This window comes from Pongo abelii, chromosome 6, assembly GCF_028885655.2.
Source record: "Pongo abelii isolate AG06213 chromosome 6, NHGRI_mPonAbe1-v2.0_pri, whole genome shotgun sequence".
Lineage (NCBI taxonomy): Eukaryota > Metazoa > Chordata > Mammalia > Primates > Hominidae > Pongo > Pongo abelii.
Window position 1 is genome coordinate 1,859,635 of NC_071991.2, and position 27,461 is coordinate 1,887,095.

General features: G+C 59.7%; 1 protein-coding gene across 27 annotated transcripts in view; it reads right to left on the reverse strand.

Annotated features, from left to right (window-relative positions):
• Positions 1-27,461, reverse strand: part of MAD1L1 (mitotic arrest deficient 1 like 1) — a 414,737-nt gene that overhangs the window by 20,043 nt on the left and 367,233 nt on the right. For 2 of the 27 annotated variants that reach the window (XM_054545711.1, XM_054545707.1), the window contains exon 19: positions 22,089-22,288. The exons of the other annotated variants lie outside the window; for them this stretch is intronic. In XM_054545711.1, the coding sequence (XP_054401686.1) occupies positions 22,196-22,288 (93 nt within the window). In that variant the 3' untranslated portion in view covers positions 22,089-22,195. Of the gene's footprint in view, positions 1-22,088; positions 22,289-27,461 lie in introns of those variants that run through there. 27 annotated transcript variants of the gene reach the window in all.

Sequence of the window (27,461 nt, forward strand, 5' to 3'; positions counted from 1 at the left end):
TTATACTGTATTTCTTGATTATATGCTAATCAAGGGGTGGATTATTCATGAGTTTTCCAGGAAAGGGGTAGGCAATTCCCAGAACTGAGGGTTCTTCCCCCTTTTAGACCATATAGGGTAACTTCCTGACATTGCCATGGCATTTGTAAGCTGTCATGGCACTGATGGGAGTGTTGTGTCATATGCTAATGCATTATAATTACAGTATAATGAGCAGTGAGGATGACCAGAGGTCTCTTTCTTTTTTCTTTTTTTAAGCTCTGCTGCCCAGGCTGGAGTGCAGTGGCACAATCTCAGCTCACTGCAACCTCTTGCTCCTAGGTTTAAGCAATTCTCCTGCCTCAACCTCCTGAGTAGGTGGGATTACAGGCATGCAGCACCATGCCCGGCTAATTTTTGTATTTTTAGTAGAGATGGGGTTTCACCATGTTGGTCAGGCTGTTCTCGAACTCCTGATCTAGTGATCTGCCTGCCTCAGCCTCCCAAAGTGCTGGGATTACAGGCGTGAGCCACCGTGCCTGGCTGACCAGAGGTCATTTTCATGGCTGTCTTGGTTTTGGTGGGTTTGGGGCCAGCTTCTTTACTGCAACCTGTTTTATCAGCCAAGTCTTTGTGAATTGCATCTTGTGCGGACCTCCTATCTCATCTTGTGACTACGAACGCCTAACCTTCTGAGAAAGCAGCCCTGTAGGTCTCAGTCTTATTTCACCCAGTCCTTATTCAAAATGGAGTCACTCTGGTTCAAATGCCTCTGATACCCGCACACTGAAAATGAGAACACATTGCTGAGAGAAACTGTTCATAGATTAGAAGTTTCCATATTGTTAAGATGTCAATTATCCCCAAAATGATCTATAGAGTCAGCGTAATTCCAATTAAAATCCTAGCAGGCTGACAAAGATGCAAAAGGCTATTCAGTAAAAAAGAATGATCTTGATGCTGGAGTAACTGGACGTTCACATGCAATAAAAAATGAAAAAGAGTCAATCCAGACTTTGCACCATATAAAAAAAAAACCTCAAAATGGATCACGAACACAAATGTAAAATTTAAAACTATAAAACTTCTAGAAGAAAAAAAAAAAATGGAGGCAGTCTTTGTGACCTTGGGTTAGGTAAAGATTTCTTAGATATGACAGCAAAAGCACACTCAATAAAATAAAAGACTGGTAAGTTAGACTTAATCAAGATTAAAAATGTCTGCTCTTCAAAAGACATTGTTAAGAGAATGAAAAGACATGTCATATATGAGGAGAGAACACCAGCAATGTACATATTTGATGAAGGATTTGCATCTGGAGTATAGAAAGAACTCTCAAAACTCATTAAGGAAACATAGAACTCCATAAATAATTAGCAAAAGATGTGAACAGGCACTTCAGCGAAGACCAGCAAGTTGGCACAGGAACAGATGCTCAGTGTCATTCGTCATGAGGAAAATGCAAATTAAAACCGCAATGAGACGCCATCAGTCACCTCTTAGAAGGACTGAAATTAAAAAGACTGACCATGTCAAGTACTGGTGACCGTGTGGAGAAACTACAAGTCTCCTATACTGCTGATAGGAATGGGAAACGGTGCAGGCACTTTGGAAAACGGCTTGGCAACTTCTTGTAAAGTTAAGCATACACCGACCACACAATCAAGCAGTTCCACTCCGATTTAGCCAAGAGAAAAGGAAATAAATGTCTGTGCAAAGCTTGCATGTGAACGTTCACTGTACACTTTATTTGCAACAGCCCCAAGCTGGAAGCCACCGGAATGCCCGTCAACATCTGGATGGATGAAGACATTGTGGTCTATCCATGTGATTGTAAAGGGATAAACTGTTGATACCATAGCAACATGGATAAATCTCAAACTAACTACGCTTAGTGGAAGAAGCCAGACGAGAAAGGCTAGATACTGCGTGATTCCACTTACAGAAACTCTAGAAAATGTGGATGAACCCGTGGTGACAGGAAACACAGAAGGAGCAGCGGCTGCCTGGGGTCGGGATGCAGTGGGAGGGGCAAGGCGGGCTGCACAGGGTCCTGGGATCTGGGGGTGAAGGGTCTGTTCACTGCCTTGATGGCCTCACGGGTGCGTGTATATAGACGATGGCTCATCAATAATGCAGACTCAGCAAACAGGGAAGCCCTGGCAGGAGGAGGTGGTGGCATCGGGGGCAGCTCCACTGTCACAGGCCAGCCTGGTGAAACACGGCAGCGTGCTGCTCCTCCAGACACAACTGCTCCCTCTTGGGCGTCTAGAGGCGATTCCCGCGTAGCTCTGCCTGGACTGGGAAACACGTTCCTAACCCCATGCAGGGGCTGCAGTCCCTCTACCCGAAACCCACGCCAACACCCACTTCACATTTTGCATTTGAATCTCAGGAGGTTCACAGACCCTCTAACCCAGCGGCACCCACAGCCCCTGGGATGGAAAAGCATCATAAAAGCAGACAGTGGCACGTGTTGGGGAGGACAGGGAGAAGCTGGGAGAACAGGCAGCTCCTCACAAAGCTCAACGTTAAATTACCATGTGACCCAGCACTTCCTCTTATGGGTGTACACCCGAGAGAAACGAAAATGCATTTCCACACACAAGCTTGTACACGAATGTTCACAGCGGCACTGTGTGTAATAGCCCCAAACGGAAGCAACTCAAATGTTCTATCAACGGATGAAAAGATAAACAACGCGGTCTATCCACACACTAAACTGTATGATTCATCAGTAACAAATGGAGCATCAGCACATGGTCCAATGTGAGCGAACCATGAAAACCTTACGCTCAGCGAAGACACCAGACGCCAGAGACCACTCGCCGCTGAGTCCATTTCCCTGCAACACTGCAGATAGGGGAGTCTAGAGACAGAATACAGACAGCGGCTGCCGACGGCTGGGACTGGGAGGGGATGGCTATGGGGCACGTTTCCTTCCAGGGTGATAAAGGCATTCGTTCTAAGATAGACTGTGGTGACAGCTGCACACTCTGTAGATGACATCTCAGTCAAGCTGCTTCATGAGAAAGGCCCAGCCACTGACCACAGGGTGAACGTCCTGCCGTGCACAGTCCCTGGCCGAGAAGAAGGTATGACTGACAGGTAAGACTACCTAAGGTCCCAGGCACACCCTGGGGCGGGGAGGAGGCTAGGGACAAGGACAGAGTGTGCAAAGACACGCCGGGCTCTGGGAGGTCAGCAGAGAGTCTGGACCCCAGATTTCAGGCAGCCAGGAACTGCCTGCCAGTCCCAGCTCATATGGCCTGAGCTTGGCCAACCGCGGCGGGTCCCACTCGCAGATGGCCAGCCACCTCCGTGCCCTGGGGCCGAGATGTCCTGTTCCTGCTCTTTAGAGCGACAGGGAGGCAGGCCCTCCCTAACAGACTCCTCAGTCATTTAGGTTGGGGGCAAAAGGGGCTGGCCGCAGCTTGGTGTAGGTGGAGCAGGGCTTGGTGGGGGCGGGGGGCGGGGCTTGGTGGGGGGCGGGGCTTGGTGGGGGGCGGGGCTTGGTGGGGGGCGGGGCTTGGTGGGGGGCGGGGCTTGGTGGGGGGCGGGGCTAGGTGGGCTTTCCCGGGGTCGAGGTGGTGGTCACCGTCTAGTCCCTGCCCAGGATAGACACTCGGAGTCCTAGGGAAGGCTCTGCCTCCTGCCTAGCAGGAAAGTGTCCTGCCCACCCGGTGTCATGGCCTGGGGAGTGCTTGGCTCTCAGGCCAGCTGCCCACAGGAGAAGCTGGGACTGGGGTGGGGAACCAGCCTGTTTGCTTCCGAGTGGGGCTGACAAACCCCCAGCCTCTTCACAAAGGCTCCAAAAACGGAATGTCATGGGGAACTGGACGCAGATCCACAGGGCCATAGACAGCATTTCCGGCTTAGTCAAAGGAGTAACTTTCTAACAGTTTAAACGTGCGTGATGGGATGTGCAGGCTTGGGAGGCAGTGGACCAGATAAAACCATGACCAGAAGATACAGAAGGGTTCCAGGCCGCCCAGGCCCTTCAGTTAGAACATCCCCCACCCCTCCCCGGCTCCCAGGGCAACGTCAGAGACCATCTGGATGGAGGATGGGGCTGGTCCTGGCTTCTCACAGCTTGGGAGGTGGGACACCTGGGCACCAGGTCAGCAAGCCACAGTTCCACCCACGGCCAGGGCCCAGGCTCCCTCCCTCCCCCATAACCACCCGGGCACGGAGCACAGACCCTGCCTGGCCATCGGCCCTCCAATCCCTGCTGGAAGACGTGCCCAGGCGGAGCAGGATCCCCGCATTACTGCTGCGCGTCCAGCACCTGCAGCGGGGCTCAGCATAGCGGGCATTCCACATGGGCGAGGGCCAGACGAGTGAGCCACACCCCACCCTTTCCTCAACCATCCTCCATGATGACGACATCAGAGTCGTCCCACAAGCTCAGGTCTGACACTCTTTCCCCAACTTTGGCCTGGAGCCCGAGGCCTACCCCTCTGCTCTCCCTGCACACTGGGTACCCTGGAGCCGGTGAGCATGAGCACGTGAGGTCCTGAGGCCAGAAACATCTCCCCGACCCAGCCAGACAAACTCTAATTCACCCGTGAGCCCCAGCTCCAGGCCACCTCCTCCACACAGCCTTCCTTGACTGCAGTGCGCCCCGGGGTATCTGGGAGACGCCTCTGCACAGTCTTTGAATCGGCTGTACAAGTATCTGTCCTAGCGGCAGCAGAGCCGCGTCATAAACAGTAAAACAAGCTGGGCGCGGTGGCTCACACCTGTAATCCCAGCACTTTGGGAGGCCAAGGCAGATGGATCACCTGAGCTCAGGAGTTCGAGACCATCCTGGCCAACATGGCAAAACCCCATCTCTACTAAAAATACAAAAAAAGCCGGGCATGGGGGTGGGCGCCTGTAATCCCAGCTACTGGGGAGGCTGAGGCAGGAGAATCACTTGAGCCCGGGAGGCAGAGGTTGCAGTGAGCCAAGATCACACCACTGCACTCCAGCCTGGGCAACAGAATGAGACTCCATCTGACAACAAAACAAAACAAAACAACAAAACAGCAACAGCAGCTCAGGGCTCCTGCAGTTCAAGGTCTTAGCGGCCTGGGCATGTGGTTTATCTGCCTACTTGGACCTGAGCAGCCTCCCTCTGCCCAATGTCACTCCCTGCATTCCCCAGCCCTGACCTGGGTGAGTGGACCGTGCAGACAGCGAGAGGCCACGCAGGCCAAGCCAGGACAGAGCGAACCCTGGTGGGGCCAGGTGGTCCCTGTGCGTTTGCAGCCTGGATGTTATGCCCACATCTCTGGGCCAGGCACAGCTCTCCACTGCCAGCGGCTGGTGGGATTAGATGTGGCCAAGGCCGCTCCCGAACCGGCTCTACTCTGTGGGGGGCAGGTGTGGCTCTGGGGGTCCTGTTGGGCCTGAGCACATCCCGATAACCTGGCTGCTGCCCACTGCCCAAGTGCCAGAGCACACGGCCACCAATGAGAATTGTGCTTCCCTGGTCCTGGGTTAAAAATATCCCTGTAAGTGACAAGACTTTGAGAATTTTGTCTCTCCAGTCACTCACATGGGGGGCGAGGACAGCTCTTGGCTCCGTGTCTCACCTGGCTGCGTCTGATGCCTGCCTGGGCTGAAGCTGCATCTCATGAAACAGACGAGAAGTCATTCACAGCCCGACAGCACAGGCACAGAAATTTGCTGTTTTATACCAAGTTGAGCGGCCTGTCATCTAGAAGCTTCTGTCCTGACCTCCTCAGCAAAGAGGAAGTCACAGAACCAGCTGCTGAGCCTCCTGGCCTCGGCCCGACCTCTCTTGGCAGCTGTGGGAACCAGGATGAAAGCGGGCACGTCACTCACAAGACAGAAGTTGTTCTCCGAGCCTCACAGGTGAGTGGCCGGGTGCCTGCCTGAAGCTGGACAAGCCCACAGTGGCTGAGGCCAGTGGGGACCCAAGGAGCCGGTCTGGCCTTCCCCGACCACCAAGGAAGGTGGGTGCTGCTTCCCTCGTGGGGCAGATGGTCTCGGCCGTCACTCTGCTGTCCCCATCCTGGCTGTGAGCTCAGCCTCAGTGTCCCCACCTGTGAAACGGGGAGATCCCCAATCCTTCTGGGCGGGTGCCTCGCCTCTGCCCTAGCAGGAGTCTCCCCTTCCTGAGCTGGGATTCCATCTCTGCTGGGAATCAGGTGCTCCCTGGCCGAGAACCCGGTAGCCAGGCACAATCACGCTGTCACCACCCCAGCCCTCAACCAGGCCCTGCCTGCTTGCCGCGCTCGGCCGCCATCTTCCTGTGGATGCCACTTACCCTCCGGCGTCGCCATCAGCTGCAAATTGCCTTGTTTTTCATCTTTGGCAGGGCTGAAAATTTGATCATGAAAGGGAATTTTCTTTTTTCTTTCTTAATTAGTACTTAGTAATATCACCAAGCTGTGAGTTTATGGCTTTGTAGATCTTGTATGTTTGACACTAATTACTCACAAAGGCTTTTAAAGCTGCATTTCAACTCCGCAACTGCCATGCCGGTAATTAAGCTAGACTAAGCGGCAACAGATTTCACTTTTCACAGACACCCTTCCCACCTGTGCTCCCGCTCCGTTTGGCCGCAGCCCCCGTGGCCCTGTGGAAACCCAGCAGCTCCCCGTGGCTCCAGCCCTAGAGGCCTGAGGTGGCCTTGCCTCCAGGAGCCTGGCCTCCGCCATCACAGCCAGGCTTGGCCCTGCACTCAGGATCCAGAGGACAACTCTCGGCAGCTGGAAAGGGTTCTCCCAGTCCACAGGCCGCCAGAATCCCTTCCGGCGCATGCCTGCCTGAGCTGCCACAATGCCGCGTGCTCACTAGCCCCTCAGGCCCGTCCCAGGCGAGCTGAGTAACTGCAGCCACCCAAGCCCCAGCGAGGGACAGACAGCTGCGCTTCTTCGGGTCCCCGAGGGAGGCCTTCGTCCTTCGTCCACCGATGGGCCGCCCATCGTTTACTGAGTAGCTACTGCCTGCAGCTGCAGAGGCCGCCACCTCCCACTCCTCACCTGGGCCCCTGCAAGGCAGCCGAGGCCCAGGGCACGGTCAGGCTGTGTCCTGGAGGGGAGGGTGGGCAGGGCCTCTGAGTGCTGCACAGCTGCGTCCCCACATGTCAGCCCCTCGCCCAGCTGGCCCTCCCTGTGACTCAGCACATGGGCTGCCTTGGGGCTGGCTCCCGGATGGGGAGGGTGTACTGCCTGGAGCTCAGGGGCTGGCTAGGGTGAGTCCGAGGCCAGGCTCCAGCACAGCCTTCGAGTGAAGCCCACAGTGGGGCAGCTGGTACTGAAATGGCATCCTGGCTTCCCAGTAGCACGTTCCTTGAGTGTGTCAGTCCCTCTGGGGACCATCTGGAGGATGGGGGCTGGAGAACAGCCCTGGTCATTCTCCACCAAGACCACACGAGGCCCCGATGGCACAGTTCCAGGATCCTGTGTAATTACAGTCTGGGTGCCCTCGTTGCCCTACTCCTCTGAAAGCGAGCCGGGTTCACCTTGAACCCTGCAGAATGATGCTCTTTCTGGCGTCCTTCTCTGTCTTCCTGGGCCTTACAGGTTCTTCAGCAGTAAATCAACTAAACAGCAACACTCTTCCCTCTGTCTTCCACATTCAGGCAAAGCCGGCCCCGGGGAGCTCCTGCGGAGACGTCCCTCACGGCCAGGGAGGCCGCAATGAAGGCTGAACCTGGGAAAGGGGCCCAGGTGGGGTGTAGACCTCCTCTGTCACCCAGCCCCTCCTGAGGGGGCTTGATGGGCGTCCGCGAGTGGGCAGCTTTTCCGCGCTTCCCCGTGTCTGACTGTGCTGAGGGCTTCCTGAAGTGCAATTGGTTAGTCACGGTTTAGTGTTCTTTACTGCAATGCTATTTTAAGATGCAATTAAAACGTCTCATTGCCAAAGTGCATGCTTCCTCCTGGGGGCCTCCTTCCTAATACGAAGGAGTCAGAAACCAAGGCCGGGAGGAGACCTGAGCTTAAGACTCACTTCTGGAGTGGCACACTTTGTCCCAGCTCCGTCTTCCTGGAGCACCCAGGAGATCCCGCTGCAGGAAGAAGCCCCACGGCAGGCCACGTGGAGGCAAAGTCACCTCCTACCCAGACAGCGTGGGCGATGCTGAAATGAACGTCAGCTCCGACTGATTTTAGTGAGGTTCAAACCTCCCCTCGGCTGTCAGCCTCTGAATCTCTTCCACTTCAGCCACGGCCACTCCATGGCTAGGGGCGGGGAGGGGACACTCAGAAGTTTGGTTTCCTCTGAGGGGCCTGAGCACACACTCAGGATGTGAGTGGGGCCGGGAAGGGCGGCTAGTGGAGCCTATGCGGGAACACTTGTGCAAGTCAGCGTGGTTTCACTACCACTAGAAGGCAACTAAAAATCCCCACAACTCCAGGTGTGTCCTGGCTGGTGTCACGGAGCCTCACACGGCTGAATTGCTTAACTCACATCCAGCCACACAGCGGCCTGCCAGGGGCTCCCCGGGGACCCAACGAGTGTCAACACTTTCCCACGACCCTCTGCCATCCCCGGTGTGCCTTTGGGGAGAAGTGTGGTGGTCCCACAGGCCTCCGTGCCAAAATCTCATGCTTGAGGAAGCGCTCCCAGTGGACAGGGAGCCCCAGCTGCTGCTGCTGGACAGGTAGGGGCCCAGGGGCACGAGGGGCCACCTCGAGGCTGGGGGGAGACCTGGGGGGAGACCTGGCGAGAGACCTGGGGAGAGACCCTGGTTGGGTGCCTTACCACAGACCCTGAGACGCGAGGTGTGGGACATGGACAGCATTCGAGGTCCCACCCTGCTGAAGAAGCTTGACACGGAGCCCTGCAGGGGGCAGGGGTGGCCCAAGGGGAGGGGCAGGGGGCAGGGGCAGGGGCAGGCAGGGGACGCAGCTTGGGATGGGCCTACAGCTGGCCCAGGAAGGTGCTCCCCGAGGCTGCCACGTGCCCAGCACCTCCCCTTGGTGACCATCCCCCCAAAGTCAGGGGGAGTCCAGGGCCCAGCCCTCCTTTCTCCAGGCTGCCCCCAGGACATCCTGCTGTGGCTTGGCACAGGCCGGGCACTGACAGAAGGGCCCCGTCTGGTTGCATCCGATCCTTCGATGCTCCTGCAGGTGGTGGAGGGGCGCGTGGGTGCAGTCAGCAGGGCTGTGGCCACACTGTGCAAGCCACTCCAGCACCTGAGCGTTGTGTCCTCCTCTGCAAATGGGACAGGAAAGCCTGCCTCACACAGCTGCTGCCAGGACGGAGACAATGTGCCACTAGTCAGTGAGCGGGCACAGCCGGGGTCACTGTCCCGCCATCAGAAGCAGGACAGGGGTGCGGGGAGGAGGGGCCTGAGCCCGAGGCTCCTGGACTCACACGGGCACAGGGTCTGTGCAGCAAAGGCCCCACCTGACGGGCGCGGGAGGCAGGCCCTGACTGCAGCGGGGAGAGCGGAGTGAAGGGGTGTCCTCTTCCCTCCCAGCGATGCTGTGTGCCTGATACGCTGACCAGCTACTTAACAGCTGGCACAGCCTGCTGGGCTCAGGGTCGGGAGACGCATGATTCCCATCTTGTCTGTAGCTTTCCTGACGCTGACGCAGGGCCCAGCGCTCTGGAGGGAGACTTGATCACACACAGGCAGTGCACAGAATGTCAATGTGGGAGGCCGGCGGCTCTGACCTTGGTGTGTTACAGCCCTCGCCACCTCCCTCCGCTGCCCTGCATGGGGACTCAAACCACAAACAGCAGCTCGGAAACAAGCAGACACGCGTCAGGCTCTGGTTCACGGGGAAGAGCGCTGTTTAGGAGATGGACGTGCTCCACGCAGACACGCATCGGGCTCCAGCTCGTGGGAAGGAGCGCGCTGTTTAGGAGATAGACACGCTCCACACCACCTCTGGCGTCCTCTCTGCCCTCAGGCTCTTGGGCATTCAGAGCCAGGAGCTGCTTCTGGGGAGGCAGAGATCCCTCCAGGCCCTAGGAAAGGCCTCCTGTTGCCTTGGGGGAAAAGCTGTGCCAGGCTCTTCTCTCCACGCTCCCCAAGGGAGGGGAGGTGCCCAGGAACAGACCAGGAGACTCAGTTGGTGCCAGGAAGGTGCCCGTGACCAGGGAGATGTGCACATGCGTTCAGCGTCACTGGGGAGGGGGCAGCCACACAGGCAGTTTCAGACTGTAGCTGAAACCCAAGGCGTTTCCCTAAAGCACCAGCGTCCAGAACTGCAGAAGGGGCCAGCCCCACCCTGCCCCAGACCACAGTGGGGAACCTTCCAGGGCCAGTCTCTCCCTGCTGCCCTTCCCGCAGGGCCAGGGGCTGGTCGGCAGCACAGGCCGCCCCCAGCGCTGCAGCCCTGGACGTCCACGGCTGACAGTTCCTGGGCCTGGAACACTGCCCTTTCCTCCAGCTCTACAAAGACACTCGAGGTTCCAGCCAGGACAGGGGACATAAAGGGGGTCAGCCCTCACGGACAGCGTTTCCATAGAGGGTTCAGAAGGTTTACAAACACCAGCAGGATGGATGACACCACAGCCACCACAGGAGCCAGCACCCAAGAGACCCGGTGAGATGCCATGGGTCACTCGTGCCCGAGGTGCCCTCCAGAACTGGAGACTACAGATACCACGGGAGGCTTGGGCCGAGTGTGTCCAGCCACAAAGGTTACTGCCCAGCCCTGGGAGGTCACTGGGACCAGGAGCTGCCCCCACAAGGAATGGGCAGAAGGAAAGGATGACCGAGCGCCCGGCCCCACGCCCGTGGCTCAGGAAGACATGCTGTGTTTGCATTTGTGTTGTTCCCAGAGCGAGGGGATGAGGAGCCTGAGGCCGGCCGTCCCTGCTGCAGATCCCCCACCGCCGCCCCCTCCCCTGCCCAGGAGCCGAGGAGGAGGAAGTGCTTCATTCTTTGCAAAGAATACTCCACCTGATGCAATTTGCGTGTGCAAGATGTGTGAAGTGCCTTTTCCATTTCATCAGCACCCGCAGCCTGCATGAAGCTGCTGTTTGCTCTCTGCCGGCTCAGCTCGTGGGGCTTGAATGGTATCACGGGAGGTTCTTCATCCTGCGGTGGGAGGGTCGCGTCCTGCTGATGGCTCCACATTTTCACTGACCACATTCATTACAAAGAGACATTTCAAAACATGTTCTGCAGCTGATTTGCTCCTTGGCCCCAAGAATGGAATACAGATAATCTCCTCACATCCAGCAGGTATCTTTCTGTGATTTAATTTTGGAAACGATGTTTTAAAGGCCTCTGACTTTCCCGTCTGTCCTGGGAACAGGGAGTTCCTCCCTGATCCAGGGTGTTTGTTTGAAGGCCACGCATCTTTTCCAACTGACGTTTGTCCTTTTCCGTTTAGGAAGCACTGGTTTTCTTTCCGGACACATCCGAACGTGCCAGGACTGCAGGAGCCGCTGGATCATGGAGCAGCAAACCAGGCATGGCAGGCGGTGCTCGCGGAGGTACCACGGGGCAGACCAGGGTGTGCAGCGTTACGTGACTTGGGAAGATGGGGGGGCCCGACGTATCTACCAGGAGACAGTGGAGACCTCTACCCTCTAGCTGTCCTCTGGTCCCACACAACCCAGCCCCTACTGGGCGGCCACTGCAGGGGAAGCTCAGCTGGAAGGTTCCTGGGAGAGACCAGACCAGTTCTGGCACTGTCCAGTAGCTGCCGTCGGCCCACGTTCTGAAACCGGGATGCATACAGCATGGAGACCTCAGCCCTGGGCCCTGGGCAGCCCTCACCCCCTCCAGCAGCTGCTCTCAGCCCGTCTCCCAAAGCCTGGACGCACACAGTGGGGAGACCTCAGCCCTGGGCAGGCCTTGGTCCCCATCGCTTCGGCGTCCCTGGGCCCAGGACACGGAACGCACTTGCTACATGCTGTGTACAAGAATGAACGAATCAGCCTGCCTAGCACCCCTTGGCCGGCTCCAGGCCTCCACTTGCTGTGTCAAGTGAGGCTCCCACGTGCTGAGGGGACAGAGGGCCCCTGTGACCTGTGATGCTCCCACTCTCACCCACGCAGCTGCTCAGCTACACAGCCGGCTTCTCCAGGGCTAACAGGCTACCCAGATGCAAGCCAGTCTCGGCCCCTGACCACACTGGTTTTCAAATGAACTGTGGGCTCTCATGACGGAGAAGTGGCTGGGAGTCCCAGTGTGGGATGTGGTGGGACGGGGCTGGGGTCTGTGCAGAGACGATGATGGAGGAGCTCCTGGGGGCACACAGACCTAGTGTCGCTCTCAGGGCTGGGTCTGCAGGCCACTCTCCCTCCCTCAACAACACTAACGCCTGCTGCAGCCCCAGGAGGGGTCAGGACTCACAGATGCCAACGAGCAAAAGCAGCCCATGCCGGACGCATCACCACCAGTGGCCCCGGCAAAGGCTTCCTGGTGTGTGTGGCTGACCATCGGCCACTCGGGTAGACAGAGGTGTGGGTGGGCTGTGTGTATGCCAGGGCAGACGGACAGCCCAGGGTCTCAGGCCAATGGAAACAGGAAGTTTCCAGCTCCATTTGAATACCAGTGGAAATGCCGGGCCCTCGCGCTGAATAGGATGCTCCATCCAAGCTTGCCACAGTCTGCAGCACTCCCTGCCGCCTCCTCGGTGGCTGGGGCCAGTCACCAGGCCCGGCTGTGCTTTCACAGCTGCTTTTCTTATGGGAGAGCAAGATCTCCTGGGATTCAAGGCCCTACCAGGAGTACAAGACAAGGGTCATGGGAAGGCTGTGTGAGCCCTCAAGGGGCACCACTGGCTCTGCGCACCAGGGATTTGCGCTCCTGGTTCCGACAGCCCAGGGCCGAATCCTGGCAGATGGGGAAGCTGAGCTCTGTCTGACCTGCTCTGGAAAACAGCTGGTCCAGAGAAGGAGGAAGATGTCACTTAATTCTGAGTTGCTGAGGATAAGCCAGGGGCCCTGGAGGTGACTCTGCTGCCCATAGCATCCCAGGGGATGCCACATCCCCACAGGAGAAGCCCGGGTCCCCCACAGGACTGCATGCCCCCCACCACCAAGGTCCTTGCCCACTGGTCTGTGCCTCAGTAGGATAGCCTCCTTCTCACACTATTTTGAAATATAAAAATAATACTCATTACCCATCACCCAGTCACTCAGAATCACACCAGCAGGCGCACAGAAGTGACGGCATGTAGTTCTCCAGCCTGTTTGTGAGCATGGGTGTACATGTACACACACACACAAATGCACATGCATGGACACATGCACACACACACACATGCACACACAGACATGCACACACATGCACACATGCACGTACACACATGCACACACACACGCGCGCACGCACACGCGGGGTCAGGGAGCCGATGCTGTGCTAGGCTGTCGAGGGCTTCTTCACTCAGCGGCACTTGGGAAGCGCTGCTCTGTGGGAGGCCCCTCATCCATGTCCTCGTTATTAGCAACACAAGTCTCCAAGTGAGGAGGGGCCATGTTTACTAGCCGTCCTTCCAGCCCACATCTCCTACGGTTCCTTATTTTCACAGATACTGTTTTGCAGATGCAGAGACCCCAAGCAGCCCACACGTCTTATCTGGGTGAAGCTTTGCTTTATGAAGTGCTGCCTGGACCCCTGATGGTCGGCCCTCCCGTGGACACAGTGGCAGGCAGGCGGGGGCGCTCAGGGCTGTCTGCGGGGGGCAGCCAGGACCTCACTGAGGTGGACAACTGGGTCCACGCCCTCCTCAGCCTGCACTGCTGTACAGGCCCCAACAAGTCGTGCTCGGCATGGCCCAAGAACGGGAAGCGGCAGCGTCCTGGCATCCTAGGTGAGACTTCAAGAAGGCTCCCTACTCCCACCTGGGTTAAAGGTGGAACCCCAGGTGTACAGAGCCCCCCGGGGTACAGGGGAGGCTGGATCAGCAGACACCGGCTCTGGGAGGGCCCTGAGGGGCTGTGGAGGGAAGGTGACCCCGCAGTGGCAGCGGCAGTGGCAGCGGCAGCAGGACGGCGCAGTGCCCAACACCTGAGGCCACTCTCCCTGGACGGGGGGCAGGCGGCACTGAGAGGCGGCCATAAAAACCGGAGTTTATTTAATAAAACAAGAGCCCACGCGGCAGCAGCTGCCTCCGAGATGAATGACAAGCGCCGGAAGGGCGGCCACCTTCCTCCGAGGAAGAAACAGCCCCGCTTTGATTAGGAAAATATTGGTTAATTTTCCAGTGGAGTGAGTGACCTTAAGGGGAAAAATCTAATTTCCGGAACAGCTCTGCGAGGCGTTTGTTCTCGCCACTCTCGTTCGCCTTAATCTGAGTGGTTGTGGATGAGTGGCGGCCGGGGCAGCGGCTTCCCCTGGGCCTGGTGTTCGGTCATAAATCCCTGGGCAGGTCTCCCCTTCTGGGGGAACAGGACAGAACCGACAGGCACCCAGTCAGGTCCCGAGGGCCCCTCTGGACCCATTCCTCCAGGCAGCTCCCACCGCCAGACATCCTTTCCCACAGAGAGTTCTATCTTAGGAGGCGCCCACCCTGCCTCCCAGGAACTCACCCCCCACCACCTCTGGAGCCACCCAGCTGCCCGGGCCCGGCTCAGCCCCCTGGTACCATGAACAGAAGCTGCTGCTTTACACTGGCTGTGGGGCCCAGGCTTCCTCTAGTGGGTCCAGGTGGGGGTACCCCAAGTTCCTGCAGGGCTCCAGATGGCGGGTCAGGGCCTGGGCAGATGATCTCACTGCTCCAGGCCTGTGCTCAAGACTCCGGGGAGGTGCACAGGTGACTGGGCAGAGCCGGCCTGGGCTGGAGAAGGCATGGGGCTGGGCCCAGGTCCCGGGACCCCCAAAGCCATGGTTGCCCAAGTTCACAGAGGGGAACAGGCACCCCAGGGCACAGGACTAGCCCCGCGATCAGTCACCGCACTGTCCACACCTGCACACTGGCCCTGTCCAGCCGCTGGTGACGGCAGTGATTGCGACAGCAGCAAACACGTGTTCACTGCAGGCCAGACCCTGCACAGAGCAGCCTCAGAACTAGGAGCTCCTCCCCTCCTGGGATGGGGAGCGGAGAGGGCACACCAAAACCTGCCTGACCCCGCGTGGGACCCCCACAGGAAGCAGCTTCCGGGCGTCAGAGAGCAGGAAGAGACGCGAGAAGGGCCTGGCGTCGCATCCGTGGGTCGAGGACCACAAACGTGTTGCCCTGAGCTTCTGTGACCCTGTGTCCACCGTGGCAGCCTGGCTGGAGCCAACGAGGTGGCAGGGAGGCAGGAAGTGAGCCCACAGGCCACAAGCGTCTGTGCCCGAATCTACAGACACTCATGTGGCCCTCCCAGCCCCACTGCTGACTGATGGCGGCAACCCTGTGGGGTGACCCATGCCCAGACCAGAGTGGGCGGCAGGAGCCCGGCCTCGGCCGGCACAGGGTGGGGGGCTGACGGCTGAGCCCATGAAGAAGGTGGGGGAGGGCCGTCTGCACGTTTGTCCTGGCGATGAGACCCGAGATCATGGGAAACCCCGACAGGGTGGCCGTGCTGGGACAGCTCAGACCTCGAACGTGCTGCCCTCATGGATGACAGGCATCCCCAGCAGTGCCCAGGAAGCCCCTGATGAGCTGTGCGTCACCCTAGTGACCAGCGCCAGAGGAATCTGCTCGGGGCCCCGGGACAGCATGGCTAGTCTGAAAACTCGAGGAAATGCACGATTCCTGGAAAGTCACCAATCACCAACCAAAATGGTCCCAAGAAGAAGAAAACTAGAATGGAACAGTTAGTGAAGGCATGGCAAGGAAGACGGCGGGAGGTCCACAAAGGGGAAGGTGCTGGGGACACAGCCTTCAGTGCCAGCGACCTCTGTTTTCTCAGGAACAGGCACTTACAGCGTTGCGAAACCTGTTCTGCATCCCAGGCAGGCGCAGAAGGGCCTAACTGATCTGTGATCCCTGCCTGCCAAAGGCCAGGCCTCCTAGCTGCTGCCCGGGGAGCTAGAGTCGCCTGCCTGCCAACAGCTGGTTCACCTGGCTGCTGCCCGGGACCTGGAGTGGCAGAAACAATGGGCTGGGACCAATGGTGGGAAGAGCCCGGGGAGGCAGGGCCCGGCACGGGTGGGTGGACAGTGTCAGCAGCAACCAGAGGGGCTGGGAACCTTCACTGGTGCCCACGTTGGGGGATGTCACAAGATTTGTTCCAAGGAATCTGCTGGCCTGGGGAGGGGCCCTCCTGAGGCCCGAGGCCCAGGGCAGGACCCAGACTTGGGGCAGAGCGGGTTGGGGAGAAGCCCCAGGGAAGAAAGTGCTTCCTGTGGGGACACAGGTTGGGATGGACGTGACCCAGCACTGGGCGAGGATCCTGCTGACCTGGCGAGAGGCACCGTTTGGGCAGTTTCTCAGGGATGATGGCAGCTGGGTTCAGGCCCCACACCTGCAGCATAGCACTAGGCTGTGGAGCTCAATGGGTTCCCCAGACTGGGAGGACCTGGCTTGGGGCTGGTGTCTCTGCCACCCTTAGACTCAGAGTCCCAGGAGCTACCAGTGCCCCTCCAAGGGTCCCCCTCATTGGACCTTGCACTGGGGGGAGTCCAGGCTCAGGATTCCCGAGGCTGAGATTGGGCAATGCCGTGCTCCCTGGGTGGAGAGGCTGGAGCAGCCAGGCTTCCACCCCGGCCCGACCGCCACCATCTGAGAGGTCCGGGTGACGTTATGTGATTTAAAAGTTAATTAAACTGAGTGGTATGAAGTATAACAGCCCCAGGTGTTTATTTCCAAAGAGGCTTTGGAAGGAAAAGAGGAGAAATCTAATAAAAAGCTTTGCGAGATACTGCATTAGGAAGTAATCACACCACTAAATCACCCGGTGTCGGCACAGGCCTTGTAATGACTTGGGACTTGCTGTTCCCCTGGCTCCTGAGCCCACCCAGCCAAGACGCCCTGCTGGGACCCTCGGGCTGCCCTCTAAGGCCAGGAGAGCCAACAAATGAGGCTCTGAGAGCCGCACGTGCTGAGCCTGGAAGGGGCACCTCTGAGGACGGGCTGCTGTCCCTGAAGCCCTGAAGCCCATGTCTGCCTCATTCATCCAGGCCTTCACGTGCTCCACCAGCACACACCAAGCACTAAGCACGGGCCAACTCCTAGCACAGGGTGGCCGAGGCACCCACAGGACTCAAGGCTCAGGGTCCTGTCCCAGTGTGGAGTGGGAGCCGACGACGACACGCACCAGGAGACTGGAGCCCGGGAGGGCCAGGGAGAGCCCCGAGGAAGTGCATGTGGCCTGAGACCCCAAGGATGTACAGGAGCTGGGCGCGGGCGGGTGGGGGCCCTGATGCGGAAGGGACCGCAGATGTCATCTCAGTCCACCACCTTCTAACAGCAGCGGCACTGCTGACTGTGGGAACTTGCCACCTCATGGGACTGCCCTGTGTCGGGATGGGCCTGGCGAGAAGGCCCCACGTGTGTGGAGCTGACACCTGCCTCCCCTGCGGGTGGCACAGCACTAGCAGGTAGCCTGGTCCCTCTGGAAAGAGTGGAGGTGGAGGGGCCTGGCAGGGAGGACGCACACGGCAGCCCTGCCTTCATTCAACAAACACACGCTCAGCCCAGTCAGACATCAGATGACAGTGACAGACAGAAGCAGGTGACAGCAGACGCTTAGCACCAGTGTCCTCCCGGGCACACAGGACCTTATGCCACGCTTCCTTGACACTGCCATGCCTGACCCCGCTCCAGCTCCCACCCTGGCTGCCTTCCCACAGCAGAATGATCACCAGCTCAGAAACACTGTGTCCCTGCGGCCCGGCACACCCACACGCGTCCCTCTGCATGGGGGCCCCCTGCTTCTCCCAGGCTGAGCTCAGAAGGACGCTGCCTCCTTCCTGTCCCACCCTTCCATCCCCGCCCAACGACAGGAGGCAGCTGGGACTCGCCTGCAAGGGGCGCTGCCTCTGCACCCCCTCCCAACCTGCGATTTCACTCCCAGCGGCCTGGATGGCCGAGCATGGGAGGACCAGGCAGGCTCCACCTGGCCGCCTGACAGGTGGACTCGCCTCGGCCCTGCTATCAGAAAGCCCTGTCAGGAGCTGGTCAGAAAGGCCATCTTTTGGTCATTTATCAGGCTAATAAATGGCTTCTCCTGCCGCCGCCGGCTCCTGGTGCCATTCTCATGCCGCGCACTGGGTGCTTCACGATTAATATCACTCATTGTGAAGGGTAATTACCAGCTCGATCATGGGCGGTGGGTACATTTATCCACCCCATCCAGGCGTGGCAGAGGCCACATCACTCACGGGGCTGCCCAGCCTCTGCCCCTGGGGCACCTCCACCCCCGCCCCGGGCTCTTCACATTCTCTGAGCCCCAACACTGAGCGCCCAGGACAGGCCGCACCCACCATGGCCCTGGTGCCTCGGTGTTGGGTACCGAGCCCGCTGGGGCTGGGAGTGGCTGAGACTGCCTCGGCCCCAGCAGCGAGTGGACATCCTGGGCCCCGGGCAGCTCGTCCCCGACCCCACTGTTGGGGAACCTGCCCTGTGGAGGCCTGTCTTGGTTCACTCGGCCGCTGCAGACTGGGTGGCTCGTAAGCAGAGTTCACTTCTCACAGGCCTGGAGGCCACAAGGGCAGGGTAAGGCACAGGCAGACTTGGTGTTTGGTGATGGAGCTTTCTCACCGTCCGTCACACAGCGGAAGGGGTGGGGGGACTCTGGGGTCCCCTCTATAAGGATGTTAATCCCCTGCACGAGGGCCCCACCCTACCACCTCAGCACCTCCTGAAGACCCCGCCTCCTCATGCCCCTCACAGCGGGGATTCGGTTTCCACGTGCGAACTGCGGGACACAAACCTCGGTCCCCAGCATCCTGCCCCTGGTCCCACAGAATCCACATCCTTCTCCACCCCAGCAGCCCCAACAGTCTCACCAACCCTCAACTCCGAAGTCTCCTCTCAACCTCACCGGCGTCACATACGGGGGAGATAAATGCAGGACAGGAGGGGACGGACGCTCCCATTTCAAAAGGGGGAAAGGCAAGAGGGAGGGTGCCAGGCCCCGGGCAGGCCAAACCCCGAAGGGCGAGTCCCGTGAGGCCCAGAGGCCTGAGAGCTGCTGCTGTGGCTCCATGTTCTGCCTCCCGGGCCCACTGGGGAGGCCTGGCGCCCACCGCCTGGCAGAGCTCCTGGCCTGTGGGAGGCACGTGGGCCGCGGTCCCCTCTGAAGAAGGCGTTGGCTGGGAGTTTTCTGAGCCAGCTTCAGGGTCACCCTTCCTCTGCGGTGAAGAGCTGCGCGTGTTTGCCGGCCGACAGCTCTGTGGTCCTGTCATGTCAAGTCCAAGTCGACAGCCTCCCTCATCCTTCCCATCTCCCTCCTCTTTGGTTCCAGCTGGCGGTCTCTCTGCCACGGTGGCAGACGGGACCCGAGGTCACACCCACACGAGCCTCCCTATCAAACGGTTGCGGGCCACACCCTAGGGTTCTCTCCCAGACACGCTCTCGTTTTCTCCAGCAGCGATGACAGCGACAGGCTGAGCACTCCCCAGGTGCTTAAGTTCCGCTTCCTTCTGCTTGATGCCATCCTAGGCCGCCCCTCTGTGCCCGCATCTGACTATAACAGCGGAAGGAAAGAGCTGCAGCTGGCCTGGAAAGAGCTGCAGCCAAATCTCCAGTCTCATCCCTCACACGCTCACTTTCCAGAAAACATGGCCCGAGCCCAGCCCAGCCCAGCTCCACCTGAGGCGAGTCTTCCCTCACCGCCACACACACCCACGGCCTCCTCAGAGCGGCCTTGCCCGTGCTCCCTCCTAAGATTCTGGGAGTATTCCTTGTGCAGGAACATGGGGGCTCCCTCCACAGTGCTCCTCCCTTCCTCCTGAGCCCTCACCAGCATCACCTTTCATGGCCTGTTCACAGGCTCCACCCCAACCCTTCCAGCCTCTCCCACTCCCCAGCTCCAGAGAGGGTTTAGGGGTCTGTTACAGCTGCACCCCACTCTTGGTACCAATGCTCTGTCTCTTTGCGTCCAGCTGCTGGAACCCCACAGACAGGGTGACTTATGAACAGCAGACATTGGCTGCTCAGGGTTCTGGAGTGGAAGTCGGAGCTCAAGGCACCGGCAGACGTGGTGTCTGGTGAAGGCTTCGGGTATACAGCAGGCACTTCCTCGCTGTGCGCCTACATGGGGTGTGGTGAGGGAGCTCTCGGATTCTTTATAAAGTGCTAATCCCAGTCCAAGGGCTGCACTTCCTAATCCCTCATCTTGGGGATTAGAATTTCACCATATGAATTTTGGAGGGAAACAGACCTTCAGCCTGTGGCAGGGCCCCGCAGCCTCCCGCTTCTGACACCACTCCACAGGTGCCTCTGAACATGGACACGGCTGGACCAGGGAGGTGTGTGCCTGTGGAGCCGGCAGGCCAGGGGTTATGGGGCCAGCAGGTCAGGTTGGGCGCAGGGAGAAATGAAGAGAAGGAACATCTCGCTTCCATTCTGACTGAAGGCGTGGGGCCAGGCTCTGGGCTCAGCCTGTCCCAGGTGCTCAGGGAAGAACCCGCCAGTCCCCACAGGCCAGCCTCTGCGGGGGCACCCTCCCTCCAGCGGCCCCTGCTGGGGTTGGGGGATGGGAAGGGGGAACCAGTGCACGTAGCACTACCCACCCCCACAGCCCCCGCGGGCCAGCTGTTGGCTAATCTGCTGGCTACGAGCAGGTAATTTCTCATTGGGGCCTGCTCGCTCCCTGTTTATCACCCGCGGCCTGTATCCGCTGAGTGCTGTGTGAGCAGAGATAAGATTCATTAATAAAGAAAAGTTCAGGAGGAGCTGCTCGGTGGCTCTTCCACAAACACAGAAGGGAAGATGGCACAGCCCCGCCACGCTCCAGACAAGTCCCTGCTTCCTGCCAGCGGCAGGGCCCACGCACACCCCGCTTGCCTCCAGGTTCCACGCGTAACCCAACCCTGGAATGTGGTCTCGGACCACAACGGCTGGAGGGACTCCCGCGGGCCTCTCCCAGGCTCTGTCACCCTGGGGGAGGGACAGGGAGCCTGGACCTCGCTGCCTGTGTGTCCCCAGGGAGGCCTTCAGACCAAGCTGACCATGAGTGGCCACACAACAGCTCATCCTGTTTCCTGGACACCCCAGGAAACCCTGACTGTGCTGGACCCTGCTGGTTACGCTTCCTGCCAACCCCCCAGCAGCACTCGGGTGAGGAAGAGGAGCTGTGGGGGGCAGACTGGTGGGGCAGGAGGGACAGTGTCAGGGTCTCCCCCTCGGTGCCCGAGGCTCTGGGAACCTCCAGGACTCCTCACCAACAGCAGCCAGAGCCATGGTTTCTTAGGCAACAGCCATGAGCGCGGACCGTACTGGCACCTTCCCGAGAATTTCATCAGCAGCCCCACCAGGAGAGGCACGGCTGTCCCACGTCTCGGGCGAGGGTGGGTGCGATGACTTTCCACAACCTCTGACTCAGTGCTCAGGGCCCCTGAAGCCCACTTTTGCTGTTCTCTGGGGGCGGCACAGGGTAGGGCTGCCTGCCAGTGTCCTGGTCATGCCCCGGGAGGCAGCTGGCCACAGCCTGGTCCCTTGCTGGCCCCATGACCCACAGTCAGGCCTCTGCTGTCACATAGGCACTCCTCACAGTCCCCCACCCCGCTTGTGCAGCTGAGTCTTCAGACAGAGGAACAGGACGGTCCCCTCGCTGCCATCTTTTGAGTTTCTGCCCTGCTGCGGCTGGGATGAATGAGGCTCAGGTGAGGGGGCTGTGCCCGAGGATGAGCCCCTGGACCAGGGCTGCCTGGGAAAGGACAAGGAAGGGCTGGGCCAGCCGGACAGGAGGAAGAGGGTCCTTGGAGCAAAAAAGAGGACACAGGAATGTGGGCAAGGCCAGGGCTCACCAGGGGCCGGGGGACGTCCTGGTCCTGCTACATCTGAGGCCTGGCCGGCTGGGCCAGCACGACGCCCCCTCTGAGGCTCTGATGTCCCAGCCAGTCCTTGTCTTTCTCATCCACTCAGTCCAGGAAGGCAGGTGGTGCCTGGGGACCTCCAGGCTGGGGGCCCAGGGAGGCTCTTGTCCACCCCAGCCCTGCAGAACCTGCAGAGGCAGCCCCTCCTCCCGTCCCCAGGGCCGAGTCTCCTGGCTGTGGCCCACGCTGGCAACCGCTGCCCACAGAGCCCAAACTTTCCTCCCTGTCTGTATTATGACGGAGTAAACAACAGAGTGCTGAAAAATGCACGTTTCCGTGTGATTGCTTTTTTTAATTGGTAGGTCTAACATTTGAAAGCTGCTTTAATTTCGGCTTGCTCTTCCTCGGCACGGGCTCAGGCTGACAGCGGGGAACTCATCACTGGCGTGCCCGTTGGCGGCAGTGTTGGGAGTCTTGGAGCACAGGCAGGGTCCCCTGCTCGCCACAACCAGGAAATAGTGGTGCTGGGATCTGTGTGGGGACATGGGCTGGCCAGTTGCACCCCAAGGCTGGACCCCAACTCCGTTCCTGGCCCACTCTGGGCATGACAGGGGACGAATGGCTTTTGTTTTTGCCTTGGCTCAGCCTCCAACTGGCTTGGAGATCTCTGAAATCCTTGGTTTCTGAGGCCTCCCTCCCACCCAGGGACTCCGCATGTGAGAGGGTGGCGTCCACGGCGTCTACGGCTCCCATGTGGTGCCCCCACCCCTGCACACCTGCGGGACGGGAGGCCTGGGGTCAGCCCTGAAACTCATTCAGGTCTTGCTGACCCTGTCCCGGCACCAGGATGCCCGCAGTGCCGCCTCCTACCTGGTGGGGCCGCGAGGGTCAGACCCATGCCAGGGTGCAGGGCAGACTGGGATAGTGAGAACATGCGCAGGGCACATGGTGGCGAGGACACGTGGGCCACACAGACACGAGACCCACAGGAAAGTCACGGAGGCCACAGACTAGGCCACCACGGGGTCCCAGGGCAAGGGGCCCCCGGCTGGAAAGTAGGCCCAGTGGGAACGCTTCACGAGCACGTGCAGTCAGAGCCTCTGCCCCTCCTGGCTTCGGGGACAGGGCCTGACCACCTCTGGGAGCTCCCAGGTCAGGGCCGGGGGCCCAGGTCATGACCTGCAACCCACCCGGACCACCACGCCTTTCCACTAAGGCTCTGAAAGGCCACCCAGACACAGCTCAGATCTGGGGGGCACCTCCCGACTCGGCCTGCATGAGAGAGCTGGAGGGACGGAGCAGGCCTCTACGCCAAACCCTACACGCAGGAGGGCCGGGCACCTGAGAGAGGCCTGCAGAGACGGAGCAGACCTCCACACAGAACCCCACACACAGGAGGGCCAGACGCCTGAGAGAGGCAGTGGGAGACAGCGCCGGGCTTCCCCAGCCTGCCTTCCCCTGGTGTGAAGGAAGAGCCACTTCCCACAACGCTCAGGCGGACGGCTGGGTGCGCAGCAGCTGTGATGATCAGGACCCTGACCAGGCCACAGTGGCAACGACAGCCTCCTGGGACTGCAGGTTCACCAGGCGTCTCCATACCAGCCCCTCCAGCTTACACCTCCCCATTGATTCCAGCTCATTCTGCACAGGGAAGGATCAGGGCAGAGCCGCAGGGATATGTGTTTCGGCTACCATGCAAAGGGCTTTGAAAAGTCAGTGCTGCCCACAGGTGGGGCAGGTGGCTGCAAGGCGGAGCGCATCCCACCTGGAAGCCCCACAGATGGGGTCTGAGCGGCCCCAGGTGCCAGGACTTTATGTTTTTCTCTGGCGACCTTATGGCACCCATGATGGGGACCTTGCCAGCAAGGAGGAGTGGACGCCAGTGGCAGCCCTGCAGAGGAGGGAGGAGACAGGCCCCAGGCACAGCCTCAGCCCCTCAGCTGGTGCTCTCCCTAGACCTGACATCCTGCAGGGCAGCCTCTGTCTCCCTAGACCTGACATCCTGCAGGGCGGCCTCTGTCTCCCTAGACCTGACATCCTGCAGGGCGGCCTCTGTCTCCCTAGACCTGACATCCTGCAGGGCGGCCTCTGTCTCCCTAGACCTGACATCCGGCGGGGCGGCCTCTGTCTCCCTAGACGTGACATCTGGCGGGGCGGCCTCCGTCTCCCTAGAGGTGACATCCTGCAGGGCGGCCTCTGTCTCCCTAGGGGTGACATCCTGCAGGGCAGCCTCTGTTTCCCTAAATGTGACAACCTGCAGGGTGGCCTCTGTTTCCTGTCCCTCGTCCCTCACAAAACGTTTTGTTCTTCCCCAGTGAAGGTCTGGAAAATGAAGCTGCCCAGCTCTGCCTGGGGGCTCCCTTGGGTGCCTAACTGAGGGCAGGGGCTACTGGCAACTGCACCCACATGGCTGCCGGCCTCAGGGAATGCGGATCCCCTGGGTGCCAGCCTGGGCATCATCCTGGGCATCACCCTGGGGCCTGACCTCCGCTCACATCTCAGGATTCTCCGAAGTGCTCTCTCTCGGCCACAGGAAGGGATGCCATGAGCATCTCGAGCACAAGGGCACTGCACTGAGGACAGCTCGAGGCTGCCCTGGGTCACCCCTGTGCCTTCTGGGCTCTCCGGCAGCTCCAGCTCATGGCAGACAGGCCGGCCGTTGAATCTCCCACCCAGTTCTGGGTCCTGCCTGGAGGGGCTAGCCTACAGGTGGTTGCACCAGCAGCTGCCCCGATGGAGTCCACCTCTGTCCTGGCCCACCCCTCCCCTCGGAAGCCGTCACTGGGACACCGAGTCTGTACCGCACAAGTCCCAGCACACAAGCCCAGAGGCAGCCGCTCACCCTGCCCCTGCTTGGACAACTGCCTCCATATTCAAATCACAACCACCAAAGACGGGCAGGAGGCTGGTGACCCCCCGGGGCTGAGGCTGGCGTCGGCCACAGCCAGGCTTTGGGGAGCAGGGCAGGTGCTGGGTCGGGTGGGGGTTGGGCCCCCTCTAGCCAAGGGCCCTGGGCACGCGGCTCCACCTCGCTGAAGCTTTACTTTCCCAGTGAAAACGGGGCTGAGATGGGGACTAAAGGCCACAAGGGCAAGGACAGGCCTCTAAACAGAAACGTCACTGCTCTGCCTGCCCCTGGTCGGATGGACTCCTGGTCAGCTGGACACACAGGCCAGGACACGCCTCTAAACAGAAGTGTTGCTGCTCTGCCTGCCCCCTGGTTGGATGGACTCTTGGCCCCCCAGCCCAGGAGCTGCCGGGAACGTAGACGGCTGGAGTGTGCCCTCAGCCTCAGAGCCCCACCGCCATGCAGGGGACGCAGAGTGACTGGAGAAGTGAGTCTCTTGAAGGCCTCCTAGACCTGCAGAGCCTCTGGCATCAGCCGTGGCTGGACACCTCCCACCCATTTCCTCCACAGAGAAACTCAGGGAGCTGCTCAGGGGTGTCTGGGGGCATCTCCAAGAGTGGCACCCCGCAGCCTCGGTGCTCTGGACTTCGGGAGCCAGGTTACTCCGGGTTGGTCTCCTTAGCACACCAAGCAGCACCCCGGGCCTCTGCCCACCAGAGGCCAACAGCCTGGCCCCAGCTGTGAGGACTGAAATGTCTCCAGATGTTGCCACGGGTCCCCTGGGAGGCAGAAGCAGCCACAGTTTGAACTGTGCCCTAGAAGACGGCAAAACTCCAGAGAGGCCTTCCCTCCTCATGTCCCTGTCCTATGCATGAAGTGTGGTAGGGACCCCAGAGGCAGGGGCTTGAGGATGTGTGCCGGAGAGTCCCGAGACTGCAGCAGGGCTGACCTGGATCCCTCCCTGCCTTGCCCCTCCCCGGCTGTGTGAGTCTCTCAACCTTTCAGTGTCAGAATCCTCTGTACAATAAAGTTCATCAGATCCACTCAGGGGGCATTGCTGGGGGCTGAGGGCGCCGGCCCGGGCCGATCCAGCAAGTGGCTGCCATCTGGGTAACAGTCTGCCTACAGGCCTGTTATTTACTTAGTAGTTTCTTTAAACCAACTTTCCTTATTAGCTTCAATAGGCCCAGTGTAAAACGAAGCTTTACATCACTGCTGTAAAATGAAAACAAACAATGCTTGCTATAGAGTGAGGATGAAAACAAACTCAAAAGAGACAAAACAATTCACCGAAACCCTCACCTACTGGTCTGAGGTGGGCTCTGGGCCCACAGCTACTTGCTGGCCATAGAAAGGGGCCAGCAGGGCACTAGACTGAGTCTGTGTCTTCAGGGGATCAGACAAGTCCCACATGTGTTGGGGGGACCCAAAGCCTCCTCCTCACCGCCCGGTCGCTGACTGTGGGGCCGTCCTGCACAGGCCTGGAGGCTGGGAGGGGACGCCACACTCCGCACCCTCCATCCAACCCCCCAACACCAGAGGAGGAAGCCCCAAGCCCCGCAAGCCAGGCGGCGTCCAGATCTGAGCGCACGAGGAGGCCGCCTCAGCACGGGCTGAAGACCTCACTCCTTCGGCCTCCGAAGACAGGGTTAGCAGAGCCCAGGGCCGGGTGAATGCCGGGCGCGGCTCATCAGGCCCGAGAAGGCAGGGAGGGAGGCCTGGGGCTGGGATCTAGTTAGGCACTAGCAAGGGTCCGCAGAGAGCCTGTTACAGTCTGGCTGCAGAAAGGCAGCTACTGGCAGGCCCGGGGCCAGCGGCACGGCCATCACCAGGCTTGGGCAGGGAGACCTCGCGGTCCACTGAGGGCCTCTGTGAGGAGAAAGATGAGACAGCACTTCAGTCCTGGGGAGGGTCTGTAACAAGCCCCCGCACAGCACGGCCTGGCTGAAGGCCCGGGAGCCAGTACTGAGGCTGACCCCTGAGTAGCACTCCAGCCGCATCTCACCCCCAGACCCAGGAGGAGACTTGGGCTTGCAGAGACTGTCACCTGCCCAGGCCCACACCCCACACCCTGGGTTCAGCCTGTGTTCTCAGCTGTCCTGCCCTGTCCCACCTCACCCCGCCGCTCCCTGGAGCTCCTAAGTGGAGGGTGGCTGGCTTGCAGTCTTGGAACACCGTGGGCTCCCATGCTCCTCCAGCCCCGTCAGGCACCCGGGGGCCCAAGGATAGAAAGCCCCGAGGAAGGCCAGGTGCAGTGGCTCACGCCTGTAATCCCAGCACTTTGGCAGTCCGAGCCGGGTGGATCACAAGGTCAGGAGTTCAAGACCAGCCTGGCCAAGATGGTGAAACCCCGTCTCTACTAAAAATACAAAAAATTAGCCAGGCGTGGTAGCACGCACCTGTAATCCCAGCTACTCCAGAGGCTGAGGCAGAGAATTGCTTAAAACCTGGAGGGGCAGAGGTTGCAGTTAGCCGAGATTGCGCCACTGCACTCCAGCCTGAGCCCTGAGGAAAGCCGACGGAGAAACTGGCCAGGACGGGCACAGGGCCGCCCTGCGGAGGAATTCCCGCAGCCTGGTGGAGCTTGCAGGGAACAAAGACCCTGGGGCCAGGGTCTTTGGGAGGGTCAGACAGTGGGGGAGCCACTTTCCTGGCCACTTGTGTTACGAGCAGAGACACCTGAACACCTGAAGGAGGAGGGGAGGCGGCTGCAGGGGTCTTAGCCTGTCCCGGCTCAGCACTGGCTCCCTGCCGGGCAGACCTGGGGCCCCTTTCCTGGACGAGACTCAGGGGAACTTGCCTTTGGCCAGAGCTTCAGGGAACCTGCAGATCAAAGGCCCAGCCCTTCCTTTTGAC